This window comes from Pecten maximus, chromosome 13 (assembly GCF_902652985.1).
Source record: "Pecten maximus chromosome 13, xPecMax1.1, whole genome shotgun sequence".
NCBI classification, from domain to species: Eukaryota; Metazoa; Mollusca; class Bivalvia; order Pectinida; family Pectinidae; genus Pecten; species Pecten maximus.
The window spans coordinates 1,106,539-1,127,862 of NC_047027.1; the positions used below are offsets into that span (position 1 = coordinate 1,106,539).

At 39.5% G+C, this 21,324-nt stretch overlaps 1 protein-coding gene across 1 annotated transcript; it reads left to right on the forward strand.

Moving 5' to 3' along the window:
• Positions 1-607: 607 nt before the first annotated feature.
• Positions 608-19,859, forward strand: LOC117341019. The gene is made up of 9 exons (XM_033902823.1): positions 608-716; positions 2,159-2,365; positions 3,810-3,978; positions 4,268-4,395; positions 8,274-9,055; positions 10,366-10,512; positions 13,533-13,711; positions 14,223-14,369; positions 16,154-19,859. Exons 2-9 carry the CDS (start codon positions 2,168-2,170, stop codon positions 17,095-17,097), a joined length of 2,694 nt encoding a protein of 897 aa, XP_033758714.1. The 5' UTR covers positions 608-716; positions 2,159-2,167; the 3' UTR covers positions 17,098-19,859.
• The last annotated feature ends 1,465 nt before the right edge of the window (positions 19,860-21,324 follow it).

Sequence of the window (21,324 nt, forward strand, 5' to 3'; positions counted from 1 at the left end):
AAGAGATGAAAATGTCGACAGGTGAAATTATAAATGAACTTCTGCTACTTGTTGGAATAAAACTCTCTATTTCAGTATAAGGTATATATATAATTATCTTATATTGATTACTGTCCACGTGTAGGCCTATCGCTGTGTTCTGTTTTTTTTTTACCATTGTACATTGTGTTGAAATCAGAAACATAAAAATAACATGTTTAATACAAAAATATTTCAGTTTTAGGCACGTTTACTATTAAATTATACAATCAGAAATTGCCTATTAGAATTGAATTGGTCCAAACAAATCGTTTCCCGATTTGGTCACTGTTTGGTAAAGTACAAAACAATCTATTCTTGTTCGTAACCCGCAGTGGAAAAATCGGTCAAATTATTATAGACTTGCACTAGTCCCAATTTTAATTTATTTTCATTAAACAATATTATTGAAATACATATATCAGCTTTGAAAATCGTTCGCTTGTAATAGCAAATAACAAAATAATTTTAATTTAAAAGACTTGTCGATGTCATGAGAGCGATTTTATTCCTCGAAAAGCTATGTTTTAACGCTCATTTTCTTCTGTTGATACCGAAAATGACAACGTGAAACAACCTTGACCTACATCGAGCAGAAACTAACGAGGCTTGTTTACTTTTGGACGTCCGGGGGATGGAATTCTGGTAACCGATTGACCACAAACCAACTGGAGTAGTGCCTGTTAAGTGTAGATTCGGTAAGTACACACTTTCTGATGGATACTGACGGCCTCAGACTGACATTTCACTGCACATTTCTTCATGCTGTGAACCGCATGGTCGGCCCTTGCTCCACCGCTAGTCCAACACTGGCAGCCATGTCTGATCCGAGCCTGCGCCCTTCGAATTTTTAATTAGGTCGGCACATTTTATCACTTCTAGGTTGAAATAATCAATGACGACAAATTTGATGACTGTAAAATGGTTAAAGGAATCAATATTTATAAGTTTACAGTCATGTACTTCGCGGTAGGAACTGTTATTTCGGTGTATTTGGCCAACAGTTTACAGCACGTGGTGGGTTACACCCGGCCGCTCGAGTCGCCATTACGATATCCATACACCGAGTCATGCAATGAAAACATTGGCTCTAATCAGTCTCTTTTAAACACGACAACCGTTAAAAATAGCACCGTTTTGATCACAAAAGCGTGATTATAATTGATCACCTATACGATTGTTGGCATGAACTCATTTCCCGTGATTATTTTGATTTTAAATCGAGTCACCCTCTGAGCATGTGACCCCGTTAATTTTTGAGTGCGTGGCTTTTGTTGAAGTCGGAACTTCCATTCAGCGGTTCCCGGAACCTCGGATAACGGGACAGTTACATTCGATATTAGTACAGAAATCACACTTATTTTGTTATTTATAACAACTTGTCATTGATAGATGGCTTGTACCAACGATGTTGTTGGCTGAAACATGTTACGTTTCGCTGTTAAATTTTAAATGTTAAACCTCCGGTAAGGGGCACCAAGAGGGATATTTTGTTTCATTTTTGCAAAATTTAACAAAAAATAAATTAACCATGATTTTATTCATTAACTTGATTATTTATTTGAAGTATTCATATCGATGATTTAATTGTGTAAGATTTAATTTTGACATTTTTCGTTGATTTAAATTAAACTGTTAACATTTAGATCACCTGATCCTTAATGCCTGAATATGACTGATCATGACATCCATGAAAATGAAACTATTGTTTTCATTTCTTGAAACATAACAATCAATGGATTTAAGAACACATATTTCGCATAAGTAGTTTTAATAAAATCTGCATTAGAAAGTCATGAATAATGATTTGTGACATAAATTGAATGAATTAGAATACATGCATACGTGCGTCATAGAGGCCTTAGGAGTATGTAGATGGTTACCCAAAGTAGGAAATAAAGAACCAACGGTCCTGTAACTTTAAATGGCGCTGATCTCAGATAGATACCGTATGGTACTGGTATTCAATCTCGGGTAGATACTGTATGGTACCGGTATTCAACAGATAATCCTTCTTGTGTGTTGAACACTGTTTGAATTTCAATTATCTAATATCATTGAAGTACAAATTAATTTATAATGGCATTACAAATGTCTAGTTCTTCAGTAACTTTGTAAAAAACGTACATTATTTTTGTAGTGGAGCAAGATGGAGGTTCCAGACGCTGACAGGAAGGAGGTTCGCCGACCAATGAATGCGTTCCTCATTTTCTGTAAACGGCATCGTACGATGGTACGGGAAAAGAACCCTCACCTTGACAACCGAAGCGTGACACGGATCCTTGGTGACCTCTGGGCTAACCTTCAGGAGGAAGAAAAGTCGCAGTACACAGATCTGGCTAAACAGGTAAGCATTCATAGTGGTCTGTATGTAATTCTGGAGGAAAGTAGGAAGGGTATGAAATTAGATTGAAACAAAACTGATGTTTTTCATGATGCTTTTTCGAGATGAAATACAGATCACCATGAACAAGGCGATGCTGATTTCTCAGGGCATCCCGCTGACTTTTAGCAAGATCAGAAGTCAAAACTATTTCTCAGAAATCTAAAGGTCAAAACGTAGTCACAGAAGACCTGTGTCCTTAATCTCAAGAGTCGGATCTCACAAATTCTCAAGGGTCTACTGGACCCTGATTTCTCTTTAACTCCCTGATACACTGTACCCTCATGTCAGATTGAAGGTTTAAATCAATCTGTGACATGATTACACTACATATAATGATGACGTTACGCTGTTTTGGGTATCGTCATACGTCGTGCCAGGATTACACTACATATAATGATGATGTTACGCTGTTTTGGGTATCGTCATACGAAGTGCCAGTTGCCTTTTCTTGCCCGGTGTGAGATTGGTTTATCCCATCCCTATTGACATAGTTAGTACACTGGTTGTGGTGTACAGTTAGTACACTGGTTGTGGTGTACAGTTAGTACACTGGTTGTGGTGTACGGTTAGTACACTGGTTGTGGTGTACGGTTAGTACACTGGTTGTGGTGTACAGTTAGTACACTGGTTGTGGTGTACAGTTAGTACACTGGTTGTGGTGTACAGTTAGTACACTGGTTGTGGTGTACAGTTAGTACACTGGTTGTGGTGTACAGTTAGGACACTGGTTGTGGTGTACAGTTAGGACACTGGTTGTGGTGTACAGTTAGGACACTGGTTGTGGTGTAAAGTTAGTACACTGGTTGTGGTGTACAGTTAGTACACTGGTTGTGGTGTAAAGTTAGTACACTGGTTGTGGTGTACAGTTAGTACACTGGTTGTGGTGTACAGTTAGTACACTGGTTGTGGTGTACGGTTAGTACACTGGTTGTGGTGTACAGTTAGTACACTGGTTGTGGTGTACAGTTAGTACACTGGTTGTGGTGTACGGTTAGTACACTGGTTGTGGTGTACAGTTAGTACACTGGTTGTGGTGTACGGTTAGTACACTGGTTGTGGTGTACAGTTAGTACACTGGTTGTGGTGTACAGTTAGTACACTGGTTGTGGTGTACGGTTAGTACACTGGTTGTGGTGTACGGTTAGTACACTGGTTGTGGTGTACAGTTAGTACACTGGTTGTGGTGTACATGTTATTAGCTCAGACCTGGAGATAACTGGAGTAAATCCATGTGTTAGAGCAATGACCTCGGGATACGTACATTTCAAATGTTGTGAAAGTGAAGTAGTCATTCATGAATCAACACGCTCCTCATATAGTTATTTAAAACTAACCGAACTGAAGAGCAATGCCATTTCTCTGTCATTAGAAAATGGAAACTAATTCATTAAGTTTGTTTGTACAGTACAAGGACGCCTTCATGAAGGCTAACCCAGACTACAAGTGGCACAACCCGGACCGATTAACTCATTGTCAGACCGGTAAACCCATCACCCGACCATCAAACATTCGCCTGGGCAGAGACGAGAGTGAGCTCCCCCTGGAGGGATCAATTACACCGGGGAAATTGGCAGGTAAAGTCTTATTTTTGTTTTTAATTTTCATGGAGGAGAGTATCATTGCTAGAAATCATCAAAATTTATAATTGAAGACCAATTAATGACAAGAAATTACCTTAAAACGGCATAATATACAAGTTACAAGATCTGATTATTAACATTATCAACATTATTCTGGAATAAATCCTTATCAAACTCGGCGAAAAATTAACAACACAAATCTAAGGCCGGGTCAGATATTTTTATATACATCATTTCTTTTTAATCAAAACTGAGTTACATTTCTTATAAATTTTGTCTCCAGATCCTAGTAATATGGGTGGCCTGAGTAACCTTTTGGTGGATAAATCAGCATTCATCGACGGTCACAAGATAACTAAGTCAGCCGCGACTGCTCCGTCCTCTGTCGCATCCCTCATGGATTTAGCTATGGTAAGGTGACTAACGACAGCATGTTAATGATTTAGCTATGGTAAGGTGACTAATGACAACATGTTAATGATTTAGCTATGGTTAGGTGACTTACGACAGCATGTTAATGATTTAGCTATGGTAAGGTACTCGACTAACCACAGCATGTTAATGATTTAGCTATGGTAAGGTGACTAACGACAGCATGTTAATGATTTAGCTATGGTAAGGTGACTAACGACAGCATGTTAATGATTTAGCTATGGTTAGGTGACTTACGACAGCATGTTAATGATTTAGCTATGGTAAGGTGACTAACGACAGCATGTTAATGATTTAGCTATGGTAAGGTGACTAACGACAGCATGTTAATGATTTAGCTATGGTTAGGTGACTTACGACAGCATGTTAATGATTAAGCTATGGTAAGGTGACTAATGACAACATGTTAATGATTTAGCTATGGTAAGGTGACTAACGACAGCATGTTAATGATTTAGCTATGGTAAGGTACTCGACTAACGACAGCATGTTAATGATTTAGCTATGGTAAGGTGACTAACAACAGCATGTTAATGATTTAGCTATGGTAAGGTGACTAACGACAGCATGTTAATGATTTAGCTATGGTAAGGTACTCGACTAACCACAGCATGTTAATGATTTAGCTATGGTAAGGTGACTAACGACAACATGTGAATGATTTAGCTATGGTCAGGTGACTAACGACAACATGTTAATGATTTAGCTTTGGTAAGGTACTCGACTAACGACAGCATGTTAATGATTTAGCTATGGTAAGGTGACTAACGACAGCATGTTAATGATTTAGCTATGGTAAGGTGACTAACGACAACATGTTAATGATTTAGCTATGGTAAGGTGACTAACAACAGCATGTTAATGATTTAGCTATGGTAAGGTGACTAACGACAGCATGTTAATGATTTAGCTATGGTAAGGTACTCGACTAACGACAGCATGTTAATGATTTAGCTATGGTAAGGTACTCGACTAACGACAGCATGTTAATGATTTAGCTATGGTAAGGTGACTAACGACAGCATGTTAATGATTTAGCTATGGTAAGGTGACTAACGACAACATGTTAATGATTTAGCTATGGTAAGGTACTCGACTAACGACAGCGTGTTAATGATTTAGCTATGGTAAGGTGACTAACGACAGCATGTCAATGATTTAGCTATGGTAAGGTACTCGACTAACGACAACATGTTAATGATTTAGCTATGGTAAGGTACTCGACTAACGACAGCATGTTAATGATTTAGCTATGGTAAGGTACTCGACTAACGACAGCATGTTAATGATTTAGCTATGGTAAGGTGACTAACAACAGCATGTTAATGATTTAGCTATGGTAAGGTACTCGACTAACGACAGCGTGTTAATGATTTAGCTATGGTAAGGTACTCGACTAACGACAGCATGTTAATGATTTAGCTATGGTAAGGATTTAGCTATGGTAAGGTGACCAACGACAGCATGTTAATGATTTAGCTATGGTAAGGTGACTAACGACAGCATGTTAATGATTTAGCTATGGTAAGGTGACTAACGACAGTATGTTTATGATTTAGCTATGGTAAGGTACTCGACTAATGACAGCATGTTAATGATTTAGCTATGGTAAGGTGACTAACGACAGCATGTTAATGATTTAGCTATGGTAATTAAGGTACTCGACTAACGACAGTATGTTTATGATTTAGCTATGGTAAGGTACTCGACTAATGACAGCATGTTAATGATTTAGCTATGGTAAGGTGACTAACGACAACATGTTAATGATTTAGCTATGGTAAGGTACTCGACTAACGACAGCGTGTTAATGATTTAGCTATGGTAAGGTGACTAACGACAACATGTTAATGATTTAGCTATGGTAAGGTGACTTACAACAGCATGTTAATGATTTAGCTATGGTAATTAAGGTACTCGACTAACGACAGCATGTTAATGATTTAGCTATGGTAAGGTACTCGACTAACGACAGCATGTTAATGATTTAGCTATGGTAAGGTGACTAACGACAACATGTTAATGATTTAGCTATGGTAAGGTGACTAACGACAGCATGTTAATGATTTAGCTATGGTAAGGTACTCGACTAATGACAGCAGGTTAATGATTTAGCTATGGTAAGGTACTCGACCTATTGATGATTTATCGACTCGACTGACAATACATTGCTAATGAAACTGATCAAAGTTTGTTTATTCAACTTTTTTTTTTTACACAAAATCAATTAATTGAAACACTTAAACATATCTGGTTATTTTTTTAGCCCACCATCATCAGATGGTGGGCTATTCAAATCGCCCTGCGTCCGTGGTCCGTCGTCCGTCCCTCCGTCCGTCCGTAAACAATTCTTGTTATCGCTAATCCTCAGAAAGTACTGAAGTGATCTTTCTCAAATTTCATATGTAGGTTCCCCTTGGTGCCTAGTTATGCATATTGCATTTTGAGACCAATCGGAAAACAACATGGCCGACAGGCAGCCATCTTGGATTTTGACAATTGAAGTTCGTTATCGCTATTTCTGAGAAAGTACAGAAGGGATCTTTCTCAAATTTCATATGTAGGTTCCCCTTGGTGCTTAGTTATGCATATTGCATTTTGAGACCAATCGGAAAACAACATGGCCGACAGGCAGCCATCTTGGATTTTGACAATTGAAGTTTGTTATCGCTATTTCTCAGAAAGTACTGAAGGGATCTTTCTCAAATTTCATATACATAGGTTTCCCTTGGTGCCTAGTTATGCATATTGCATTTTGAGACCAATCGGAAAAACAACATGGCCGACAGGCAGCCATCTTGGATTTTGACAATTGAAGTTTGTTATCGCTATTTCTCAGAAAGTACTGAAGGGATCTTTCTCAAATTTCACATGTAGGTTCCCCTTGGTGCCTAGTTATGCATATTGCATTTTGACACCAATCGGAAAACAACATGGCCAACAGGCAGCCATCTTGGATTTTGACAATTGAAGTTTGTTATCGCTAATTCTCATAAAGCACTGAAGAGATCTTTCTCAAATTTCATATGTAGGTTTCCCTTGATGCTTAGTTATGCATATTGCATTTTGAGACCAATCGGAAAACAACATGGCCGACAGGCAGCCATCTTGGATTTTGAATATTGAAGTTTGTTATCGCTATTTCTAAGAAACCAATGAAGGGATCTTCCTGAAATTTCATATGTATGTTCCCCTTGGCGTCTAGTTATGCATATTGCATTTTGAGACCAATCGGAAAACAACATGGCCCACAGGTAGCCATCTTGGATTTCGACAATTGAAGTTTGTTATCGCTATTTCTAAGAAAGTATTGAAGGGATCTTCCTGAAATTTCATATGTAGGTTCCCATTGGTGCCTTGTTATGCATATTGTATTTTGAGACAAATCGGAAAAACAACATGGCCAACAGGCAGCCATCTTGGATTTTGACAATTGAAGTTTATTATCGCTATTTCTCAGAATGTACTGAAGGAATCTTTCTCAAATTCCATATATAGGTTCCCCTTGGTGCCTTAATCTTAAATTTTATATATAGGTTTCCTTTGTTTGAAAAGTACTAGAGGCTTCTTCTGAATTTACACAGATTAGTAAGACTTAGAAGAAGAGAAAAGTAGAGAAAAGATCAATCTGACATGGAACCTATGAAGAACATTCAATGGTTGGCGCCAAGATCCCTCTGGGATCTCTTGTTTAATACGTAAAATTAATAAGAAATTGCCAAATATATGTGTTGTATTTATGTAAGGAAGATTATGATGATTGGTTGATCACCTCTAGTAGGTAACCAATCAGAACTGATGTTTCTCTACAAATATTACATTTAGACACAAATCGGTGTATGTTGTAACTGTTTCAGATGTGCAGCTCTGAGCTCAGCGATGATCAGATGATGTCCGATCACCATGGAAACAGTGATGACCCTAGCAACAGAGTCCTTGACCTCACCACCAAGAGAAAAACTAGTGTTGATAGTGAGAAAGTGAGAAATGTGGACAGTTCAGGTGATTCCAGTGATGCTGAGAGAGGCTGGAATAACAACCGAGAACATGTCTCCAGAGATGACAAACTGCCGGGTAGTGACGGGAGTAACAGCCAATCGTCTGGGCAGACTATGGTGGACAACATCATAGATAAGTTGTACACAGATAATGTACAGCAGAGTGACATTGTGAGTACAGGAACACGTATAGCCGAGTCATCAGGGCTCGTGTCATCCCCCGAGATGACCGCCTTATCAGGGACCAGACTTAAAGATCCAACCAAACACCTTTCTGGTCTCCCTTCCTTCCTCACTAAAAGATCCGACCATGATGAGTTGATGAGGGGAGACGGTGGTTTTAGTGGACGAAAGAGATGCTATTCAGAAACAAGTGTTGATATCTATGCAGAGAGTAGGAAGTTACCTGGAATACTGATGGGTAGCAACGGTACAGGGGAAACCTACGACCAATCAATGGAGAGAGAGTTTGGGGAGGGTGATGCGACAGAGGACGCGCTACATCCGGTCCGGAAGTCGAAAAGACGGAATCGGGGACAGCGATATCAGGAGCTCATCAACGAGGGGATAATCCAACCCTCGAAGGAAAGAATGGCTGTGATCAAAGTGGAGACGGAGAACAGCCGCAATGAACAGGACAGGTAAACTTAACATAACAGGACAGGTAAACTTAACGTAACATGACAGGTAAACTTAATGTAACAGGACAGGTAAACTTAATGTAATGGGACAGGTAAACTTAATGTAATGGGACAGGTAAACTTAACGTAACAGGACAGGTAAACTTAAAAGGACAGGTAAACTTAACGTAACAGGACAGGTAAACTTAAAAGGACAGGTAATCTTAACATAACAGGACAGGTAAACTTAATGTAACAGGACAGGTAAACTTAATGTAACAGGACAGGTAAACTTAATGTAACGGGACAGGTAATCTTAATGTAACAGGACAGGTAAACTTAATATAACAGGACAGGTAAACTTAATATAACAGGTAAACCTAATGTAACAGGACAGGTAAACTTAACATAACAGGACAGGTAAACTTAACATAACAGGACAGGTAAAATAGTGTACTACATTTCAATACATTCCAGGAACTGTGTTTATATAAGAAAACTACCAGTTTCTCTGGTACATTCACCTGTACATTGCAGACTTGAAATCTGTCACAAACTTACCATGAGACCTGGCTGTTATCAAGTCTGTACAGTTCATACCTTGACATGACAAAATCTACTTTCTGTTTACATTGTAATAAATGAAATATATATGTTTGATAAATTACGAGCCTTAACTGGCGAAACCGGTCGGCAAGAAATAACAGTTTCTAAGCTTACTTATGTTTTGAAGCTGTTGAGTGTTGACAAACACTCCTTCCTGATGTCTTTGTGTTTAATAAATTAAAATACATTTCAGTTATTAGTCCTCCATCCCTTGATGGTGGGCTAAATTAAAATACATTTCAGTTATTAGTCCTCCATCCCTTGATGGTGGGCTGCTGTAAATATTGGCATAGAGCAGACTTTAAAAAAAAAATGACAAGTGAAAAAATCCACCGCGCACTATACACAGGAACAGGGCTTTGCTGGTCAGATTCTTGTAAATTGTATATTATCAGGGATTTATAATTTATCTTTGTCAGGCCAAACATGTTCCACACTCATATGATCACACTCGTGGAATTTGTAAACAATCATTGTTGCCACTATTTCTTGAAAACTACTGGAGTGCTATTTCTCAAACTTTACATGTAGGTTCCCCTTGGTCCCTAGTTGTGCCTATTCAATTTTGAATCTGATCAGAAAAACAAAATGGCTGGCAGGGAGCCATCTTGGATGTTGACTTATGTTATTTCCCAGCATTCCTACGTAGAGTCAGAATTGATGTGTTGTTGCCCTAACACTACTACAGAACCAGTATAGCTGGATTGTAATATTATATTTTACAGTAGTGAAGAGGAAATGGCTCCCAGACCTCTTGGTGATCTTGGCTTTGATGTCCTGTCAGTGTACCCAAGGCAGATTCGCAAGCGAACATGTTCAGAGTCGGAGAAAACACGCTCGCTTCATGAAGACATGCAGCGATACAAAACTGGGTAAGACAGGCTACAATCATTGATAGTTTGATGAAATGAGTTTACATTTTTAAGGGGTTTGATGAAATGAGTTTACATTTTTAAGGGGTTTGATGAAGTGAGTTTACATTTCTAAGGGATTTGATGAAGTGAGTTTACATTTCTAAGGGATTTGATGAAGTGAGTTTACATTTTTAAGGGATTTGATGAAGTGAGTTTACATTTTTAAGGGGTTTGATGAAGTGAGTTTACATTTTTAACGGGTTTGATGAAGTGAGTTTACATTTTAAGGGATTTGATGAAGTGAGTTTACATTTTTAAGGGGTTTGATGAAGTGAGTTTACATTTTTAAGGGATTTGATGAAGTGAGTTTACATTTTTAAGGGATTTGATGAAGTGAGTTTACATTTTTAAGGGGGTTGATGAAGTGAGTTTATATTTTTAAGGGGTTTCAAGTTGATGTAACAGAACTGAACTGAACTGAATGCTGTTGCCTGGTAGCTGAAATTGTAAGAACATCTGTCAAGAGTTCTGAGGACTGTAATTGTGGACAAAAACACCTGTGTAATAGGAAATAGTAACGAAATAGCAACTCTTATAGCAGACACTATAGGTGTCAAAACAGGTCCATCCATAGACATTTAACAGGGGCCACCCATAGACATTTTTAAAACAGGGACTAACCATAGACATTAATTAGGGGCCACCCATAGACATTAAACAGGGGCCACCCATAGACATTTAACAGGGACTAACCATAGACATTAATTAGGGGCCACCATAGACATTAAACAGGGGCCACCCATAGACATTTAACAGGGACTAACCATAGACATTAATTAGGGGCCACCATTGACATTAAACAGGGGCCACCCATAGACATTTAACAGGGACTAACCATATACATTAATTAGGGGCCACCCATAGACATTTAACAGGGAACACCATAGACATTTAACAGGGACTAACCATAGACATTAATTAGGGGCCACCCATAGACATTTAACAGGGAACACCATATACATTAATTAGGGGCCACCCATAGACATGAACAGGGAACACCATAGATATTAAACAGGGAACACCATAGACATTAATTAGGGGCCACCAATAGACATTAATTAGGGGCCACCCATATACATTAATTAGGGGCCACCCATAGACATTAATTAGGGGCCACCCATAGACATTAACAGGGAACACCATAGACATTAATTAGGGGCCACCCAAAGATATTTACAGGGGCCACCCATAGACATTTAACAGGGACTAACCATAGACATTTAACAGGGACTAACCATAGACATTAATTAGGGGCCACCCATAGACATGAACAGGGAACACCATATACATTAATTAGGGGCCACCCATAGACATGAACAGGGAACACCATAGACATTAATTAGGGGCCACCCAAAGATATTTACAGGGGCCACCCATAGACATTTAACAGGGACTAACCATAGACATTTAACAGGGAACACCATAGACATTAATTAGGGGCCACCCATAGACATTAAACAGGGGCCACCCATAGAAATTTAACAGGGAACACCATAGACATTAATTAGGGGCCACCCATAGACATTTAACAGGGAACACCATAGACATTAAACAGGGGCCACCAATAGATATTAACAGGGAACACCATAGACATTAATTAGGGGCCACCCAAAGATATTTACAGGGGCCATCCATAGACATTTAACATGGACTAACCATAGACATTTAACAGGGAACACCATAGACATTAAACAGGGGCCACCAATAGATATTAACAGGGAACACCATAGACATTAATTAGGGGCCACCCAAAGATATTTACAGGGGCCACCCATAGACATTTAACAGGGACTAACCATAGACATGAACAGGGACTAACCATAGACATTTAACAGGGAACACCATAGACATTTAACAGGGAACACCATAGACATTTAACAGGGACCACCATATACATTAATTAGCGGCCACCCATAGACATGAACAGGGAACACCATAGACATTAATTAGGGGCCACTCAAAGATATTTACAGGGACTAACCATAGACATTTAACAGGGACTAACCAGACATTAATTAGGGGCCACCCATAGACATGAACAGGGAACACCATATACATTAATTAGGGGCCACCCATAGACATGAACAGGGAACACCATAGACATTAATTAGGGGCCACCCATAGACATGAACAGGGACTAACCATAGACATTAATTAGGGGCCACCCATAGACATTAATTAGGGGCCACCATAGACATTAATTAGGGGCCACCATAGACATTTAACAGGGACTAACCATAGACATTAATTAGGGGCCACCCATAGACATGAACAGGGACCACCATAGACATTAATTAGGGGCCACCCATAGACATTAAACAGGGAACACCATAGACATTAATTAGGGGCCACCCATAGACATTAAACAGGAACACCATAGACATTAATTAAGGGCCACCCATATACATGAACAGGGAACACCATAGACGTTAATTAGGGGCCACCCATAGATATTAACAGGGGCCACCCATAGATATTTAACAGGGACTAACCATAGACATTAATTAGGGGCCACCCATAGACATTTAACAGGGACTAACCATAGACATTAATTAGGGGCCACCCATAGACATTTAACAGGGACCACCATAGACATTAATTAGGGGCCACCCATAGACATTAAACAGGGGCCACCATAGACATTAATTAGGCGCCACCATAGACATTTAACAGGGAACACCATAGACATTAATTAGGGGCCACCATAGACATTAATTATGGGCCACCCATATAAGTTACTTTATACATACAGTATTGTATGATAGGCTGCGTTTTCTCCAGCGCCCATTAGAATAGAATTTCTTTATGGATTCCTTGGGATGGATATGTTGTTTTGTAGCCCCAGAACCACAGCCCAGGTTCTCAAGCCTCGGTCTCCTCCAGCTTAGACTTATTGTGGTCTGAACCAAATCCGAAATTACTGAAATTCACAACAATTATAAATTGTTAACTTGGAATGACATTTCAAATACTTACAGGGATTTTGACCTTGAGGCTCACATCGCCACACTACCGGCCTGTTCCCTGGAGAAGATGTCACGGAACTCCAAACGTCCAGCTGGGAAAGTCCGCTCAATGAGTGAAAGCTGTGGAAGACCTAGCAATGTCTTGGAACCCGCCTCAGATTCCCCAACCATCACCTCGACCTCAACTCCAGGTAATTTGGGTGACTATGGAAGATCTTATCTATGCTGTCTCTGTAAAAGGGCCGACATTTAAAAATAGTCTATATACCGTCTCTGTAAAGGGGCCGACATTTAAATATAGTCTTTATACCGTCTCTGTAAAGGGGCCGACATTTAAATATAGTCTTTATACCGTCTCTGTAAAGGGGCCGACATTTAAAAATAGTCTTTATACCGTCTCTGTAAAGGGGCCGACATTTAAATATAGTCTTTATACCGTCTCTGTAAAGGGGCCGACATTTAAATATAGTCTTTATACCGTCTCTGTAAAGGGGCCGACATTTAAATATAGTATTTATACCGTCTCTGTAAAGGGGCTCACATTTAAATATAGTATTTATGCCGTCTCTGTAAAGGGGCTCACATTTAAATATAGTATTTATGCCGTCTCTGTAAAGGGCCGACATTTAAATATAGTATTGATGCTGTCTTGATGAGATGTGCCGAGTTTGTTACCAATGACTTTGTTTTATTGACTGACAGCTGATGTTCCTGAGGTGGTGTTAACAGTCCCACCTCACCTCAAACCTAACAAACAGGCAGAACCTGTCACGGGAAGTCAGCGTCGTAAGGCACGCAAACACTCCGTCACTCACCTACAGATTGTCAGGCCCCAACCCAGTATACAAGGTAAGTACTGTCTACATACACACCTCACCTCAAACCTAACAAACAGGCAGAACCTGTCACTGGAGGTCAGCGTCGTAAGGCACGCAAACACTCCGTCACTCACCTACAAATTGTCAGGCCCCAACCCAGTATACAAGGTAAGTACTGTCTACATACACTCCGTCACTCACCTACAAATTGTCAGGCCCCAACCCAGTATACACTCCGTCACTCACCTACAAATTGTCAGGCCCCAACCCAGTATACAATGTCAGTTCTGTCTACATACACTCCGTCACTCACCTACAAATTGTCAGGCCCCAACCCAGTATACAAGATAAGTACTGTCTACATACACTCCGTCACTCACCTACAAATTGTCAGGCCCCAACCCAGTATACAAGGTAAGTACTGTCTACATACACTGTCACTCATCTACAAATTGTCAGGCCCCAACCCAGTATACAAGGTAAGTACTAGATATACTGTCTACATACACTGTCACTCACCTACAAATTCTCAGGCCCCAACCCTGTATACAAGATAAGTACTGTCTACATACACTCCATCACTCATCTACAAATTGTCAGGCCCCAACCCAGTATACAAGGTTAGTACTGTCTACATACACTGTCACTCACCTACGAATTGTCGGGCCCCAACCCAGTATACACTCCGTCACTCATCTACAAATTGTCAGGCCCCAACCCAGTATACAAGGTTAGTACTGTCTACATACACTCTGTCACTCACCTACAAATTGTCAGGCCCCAACCCAGTATACACTCCGTCACTCACCTACAAATTGTCAGGCCCCAACCCAGTATACAAGATAAGTACTGTCTACATACACTCCGTCACTCACCTACAAATTGTCAGGCCCCAACCCAGTATACACTCTGTCACTCACCCACAAATTGTCATGCCCCAACCCAGTATACACTCCGCACTCACCTACAAATTGTCAGGCCCCAACCCAGTATACAAGGTAAGTACTGTCTACATACACTCTGTCACTCACCTACAAATTGTCAGGCCCCAACCCAGTATACACTCTGTCACTCACCCACAAATTGTCAGGCCCCAACCCAGTATACAAGATAAGTACTGTCTACATACACTCTGTCACTCACCTACAAATTGTCAGGCCCCAACGCAGTATACACTCTGTCACTCACCCACAAATTGTCAGGCCCCAACCCAGTATACACTCTGTCACTCACCCACAAATTGTCAGGCCCCAACCCAGTATACAAGATAAGTACTGTCTACATACACTCCGTCACTCACCTACAAATTGTCAGGCCCCAACCCAGTATACACTCCGTCACTCACCTACAAATTGTCAGGCCCCAACCCAGTATACACTCTGTCACTCACCCACAAATTGTCAGGCCCCAACCCAGTATACACTCTGTCACTCACCCACAAATTGTCAGGCCCCAACCCAGTATACAAGATAAGTACTGTCATGTACATGTTACTGTGTATAACAACAGGTTAATAATGATAGTGTGTTTTACTGTAGATCAACATTGAAATGATACATAAGTCTGTTGTATATATCTTAATTCAGCGTGCATTGCTATACAGATTTGTGTTTTGCCCAGTTTTGGTTAAATGGACTTTGAGATTCGGGAACATGGTATACATATATATATACATTTTATTTATAGATAGAAAGTCATCAATTCCTTATGTGACAATATAAAGTGTTCGTACATTTGTTACCTGGTGATATTGACATGGGAGTAGGAGATGTCTGTCAGTTGTAAATAATAATCATTGGCTCTTTATTATTTCAGAAAAGACAAAGTATGAAGAAACAAAAGTAGAGAAGAAAACTGAAGCAAGTCCACCACATGCTGCCCCTGAGAACAGTCCAAGTCCACCACATACTGCCCCTGAGAACAGTCCAAATCCACCACATACTGCCCCTGAGAACAGTCCAACTCCAAAATCGAACGTCGATTCAACGCAGGATGTGATCAAATCAGAAAATACGGAGATAAAAGTGGAAAGAGAGAATGTGAGTCAGAGGTCAGAGGTAAAGGTCAGAGAGGGAATAAGTTCACCGAGTGGCAATTCTCTGAGTGCGTGCAATATGATAGACAATATTCTGGTGTCGCTGGCCGACCAGAAGGAGGAATCATCACCAGATAGTGGGACAAACCGTGAGGATAGACAAGATAACTACAGGAATGATTCACTACAGGATTCCTCAGTTACTTCACAGAACATTGTCAAAGAAACAGGAGTTATCTCCCTTACATCAGAAATAATTGCCACAAAAACTAACTCCTCTCCACCAACTACCAGCATTGATGTTTCCTCTTTACTGACCAAGTCTGATTCGTCAGAGTGTGAAGGTTTCACTAACATCAAAACAGCTGACAAAGGAGGTCAGCATTCTCTATGCATTTTACCCACAGAAGCCAATAATTCTGTCACACCTGTTAAAACGTTAGATAGTGCTGCCACCTGTATCACCCAAACCAGGGGAGATAGTGCTGCCACCTGTATCACCCAAACCAAGGGAAATAACTCTTCACCATTTGACAATTCGTCCATTGATAAGACATTACCAGACACCAAAGTAGACAATAGTGATGTTTCGTCTGTTCATGCCTCCATCACCATGGGGACCACTAGTGTGCCAGGTGGCTCCTACATGTCGGACGTGCCGTGTGTCACAGGACAGGAATATAAGGTGAATCCCCCACAGCAAGTGGCTGTTGTCAACTCGTAGTACAGGGAGTCGGGGCCGACTGTGTTCCAAGGATTCAACTGAAGGATTGTCAATGGAAAAGGTTCTTTATATATAAGATATTTTCTCTCTAAATTAAATTGCTTAATCATATTTACAAAATGAGTGCAGAAAGTAGAATTACATAGCTAGGGCAGTCTGTTAAAGATGAGTTTAAATTGTTACAAACCATGTTTGATTTGGGCCAATCAAGGAATGAAGGTTTTGTGAATGCTGAGTTAATACCGTTCCCTGGTGGACCATCCTTCACATGTTATTGTAGGTTTTGGTAAAGGGAGATAAGTCATGTATAACATACATATCACCCTGCCTGTGGTTTTGTTGATTTCTCAAAATAAGTTAACGATTTTGAAAAAAAATTACCAAGTATTATCTCCTGTACATGTCTTTGTATGTCAGTCAGTGATTACAAAGCTGTTATTTAATTACATCTGAAAATCATTAACAATCCAGAGTTCCTTCAGTAAAAACTTCAAAATGAAGTTTCATGATGCCAAAAACATTTAAACTTTTACATACTGTATAGTACAATAATTTAATCACTGTGTAAATTAACAGCATCTTTTGTAAAAGAGGGCAATAATGTCATTCTGTTAAATTCCTCTAGACAGTTTATTTGACAGTATTTGCCCTCTACTGGTGATCGTCCATATATTCACTGTAAATGTATATCCTAGTATTTTAAAATGTCGAGCGTGGTATGTGTGTTTGACTGTATGTAACTTCCTTAGTTAAGTCTTTCTGTTATTAACCTGGAAACATAGGGCAAATCTAACGCTTCCATCTCAACAAGTGTGTGTAAAGTACAGGAGTATGTTTCCGAGGAAACCGCACCCTATCCAGTCTCAAGATATACTCTTTTTAGCATCATGAACTAAGTTGTTTTAATCCTGTTTAAATGTTTACTTTTTAAGCACTCATATTTATTGATATTACAGTATTTAATGCTGAATTTGGCTGGTTATATATATAATTATATATAAGGTAAAAGTTGAGTTCCTGAGAATCTATGATTAGTAAAGGTGGCCTGTGTAAGTAAAGCAACTTCTGTAGCAGATAAACATAGTATTTATAGTAATGAATTAAACCATGGAGAATTGTATTGATCACATTATTGGTAGAATATTGAAATTAACACTGCACAAATATGACTGTTTCTGGTGGGGTAAACAATGCTTTGATATGGATGTTGTTTATATGATAATGAAATTAATTAAGAGATTGTGGAAGTTAATATTATAAAACTTAAATGATGAAATTAACACAAGGAATCAGATTTTACTAATAATGGTCACGTTTCTACAATACAACTGTTATGATCACTTATAATTTCTTCGCTTCGGAAATGTACTCTGAACTGGTGAAAGCAAATATTTCCTGGGTCAGAACGTACAGGGACTGTAGAAAACCCAGTTGGACAGATGAATTTATTTTTATGATTAACAAGCATGTATTTTTGTGGTACGTTCACAACTTGTTTAGTTATTGTGATATACATATAACTTTTTGTTGATGCATTTCCATTCAATGTTTTGGAAAGTCTTTAAGTGCTATTTAATTTAGTTTTACACAATGCTATTGTTACATTGAATCTGTTGATTCTGGACCCAGTATTTATCAACCTAAAACATCATACCTGGTGTAGTTATTTGTGTGTCCACCTTTTTTAAATGTGATTTTTTATTAGCTCTTTGTTAGTGATACTGCTTTTTAATTTCATTTCAGAGGTTCAAACTGTTTTCAGCTTCTTAGAATGACACACATGAATATCAACGATTGTTATTTTTTCAAGTTAATAAGATCGTCACTGTGACCAATCTGTAGTCACTGTGACCAGTCTGTTGTCACTGTGACCAGTCTGTAGTCACTCTGACCAGTCTGTGGCAACTGTGACCAGTCTGTAGTCACTGTGACCAGTCTGTAGTCACTGTGACCAGTCTGTAGTCACTCTGACCAGTTTTAGCCAATGTGACCAGTTTGTGGCCTCTGTGACCAGTTTGTAGTCACTGACCAGTCTGTAGTCACCATGACCAGTCTGTAGTCACTTTGACCAGTCTGAGGCCACTGTGACCCGTCTGTAGTCACTGTGACCAGCCTGTAGTCACTGTGACCAGCCTGTAGTCACTGTGACCAGTTTTAGCCACTGTGACCAGTATGTAGTCATTGTGACCAGCCTGTAGTCACTGTGACCAGTCTGTGGCCACTGTGACCAGTATGTAGTCACTGTGACCAGTCTGTTGTCACTGTGACAAGTCTGTTGTCACTGTGACAAGTCTGTAGTCACTGTGACCAGTCTGTAGTCACTGTGACCAGTCTGTGGCCACTGTGACCAGTCTGTAGTCACTGTGACCAGTCTGTTGTCACTGTGACCAATCTGTAGTCACTGTGACCAGTCTGTTGTCACTGTGACCAGTCTGTTGTCACTGTGACCAATCTGTAGTCACTGTGACCAGTCTGTTGTCACTGTGACCAATCTGTTGTCACTGTGACCAGCCTGTTGTCACTGTGACCAGCCTGTAGTCACTGTGACCAGCCTGTTGTCACTGTGACCAGTCTGTTGTCACTGTGACCAGTATGTAGTCACTGTGACCAGCCTGTAGTCACTTTCACCAGTCTGTGGCCACTGTGACCAGTCTGTAGTCACTGTGACTAGTTTTAGCAAATGTGACCAGTGAGTTTGCCATTTGTAAATATTTGAAGCAGAGTATATATACTCAAAGTAAAGCTAATTTATAACCTTCCAGTTTGGTTGTCATCTTGTGAATACTGTAAAAGTAAAAATTATGTCAATATCACCGAGTCCTTCATATCACAAAATGAACCCCCACAAAAACAACCACATTCACATGTCAGTAGTTAGAAATGATATGATACATATCATACTAGCCACCTACATATGTTTAACTGGTTGTGTCAGACATTATGTTTGTTAAGGATAATTTAATGTTGCTTGTAACAAGCATTTTTTTATTGGCTTAAAATTTATGTCATCGCCCCATAAAACATGTCTCTCCTGACGGGCTGATACAGCAGTGTGTGATCATTACTGTGAGGAAGGAGTTCATCATTAAATTGTATTAGGATCACATTGTGTATGGTAAATTGAATTTGAGTATATCATAAAAATTTGAAAGAACTTTAAAATCCTCAAATAGGTTTGTTTAGGACATTCAGTCACATAAAGGGATCATTTTCCAAAGTAACTTGTAATATATTTTGGTTTGTTATATGTTGTGGAGATATATCACAACAGGTGGTGTACTCTATGGAGATATAACACAACAGGTGGTGTACTCTATGGAGATATAACACAACAGGTGATGTACTCTATGTATGGAGATATAACACAACAGGTGGTGTACTCTATGTATGAGATATATCACAACAGGTGGTGTACTCTATGTATGGAGATATAACACAACAGGTGGTGTACTCTATGGAGATATAACACAACAGGTGGTGTACTCTATGGAGATATAACACAACAGGTGGTGTACTCTATGGAGATATAACACAACAGGCGGTGTACTCTATGTATGGAGATATAACAACAGGTGGTGTACTCTATGGAGATATAACAACAGGTGGTGTACTCTATGTATGGAGATATAACACAACAGGTGGTGTACTCTATGTATGGAGATATAACAACAGGTGGTGTACTCTATGGAGATATAACACAACAGGTGGTGTACTCTATGGAGATATAACACAACAGGTGGTGTACTCTATGTATGGAGATATAACACAACAGGTGGTGTACTCTATGGAGATATAACACAACAGGTGGTGTACTCTATGGAGATATAACACAACAGGTGGTGTACTCTATGGAGATATATCACAACAGGTGGTGTACTCTATGGAGATATAACACAACAGGTGGTGTACTCTATGGAGATATAACACAACAGGTGGTGTACTCTATGTATGGAGATATAACACAACAGGTGGTGTACTCTATGGAGATATAACACAACAGGTGGTGTACTCTATGGAGATATAACACAACAGGTGGTATACTATATGTATGGAGATATAACACAACAGGTGGTGTACTCTATGGAGATATAACACAACAGGTGGTGTACTCTATGGAGATATAACACAACAGGTGGTGTACTCTATGGAGATATATCACAACAGGTGGTGTACTCTATGTATGGAGATATAACACAACAGGTGGTGTACTCTATGGAGATATAACAC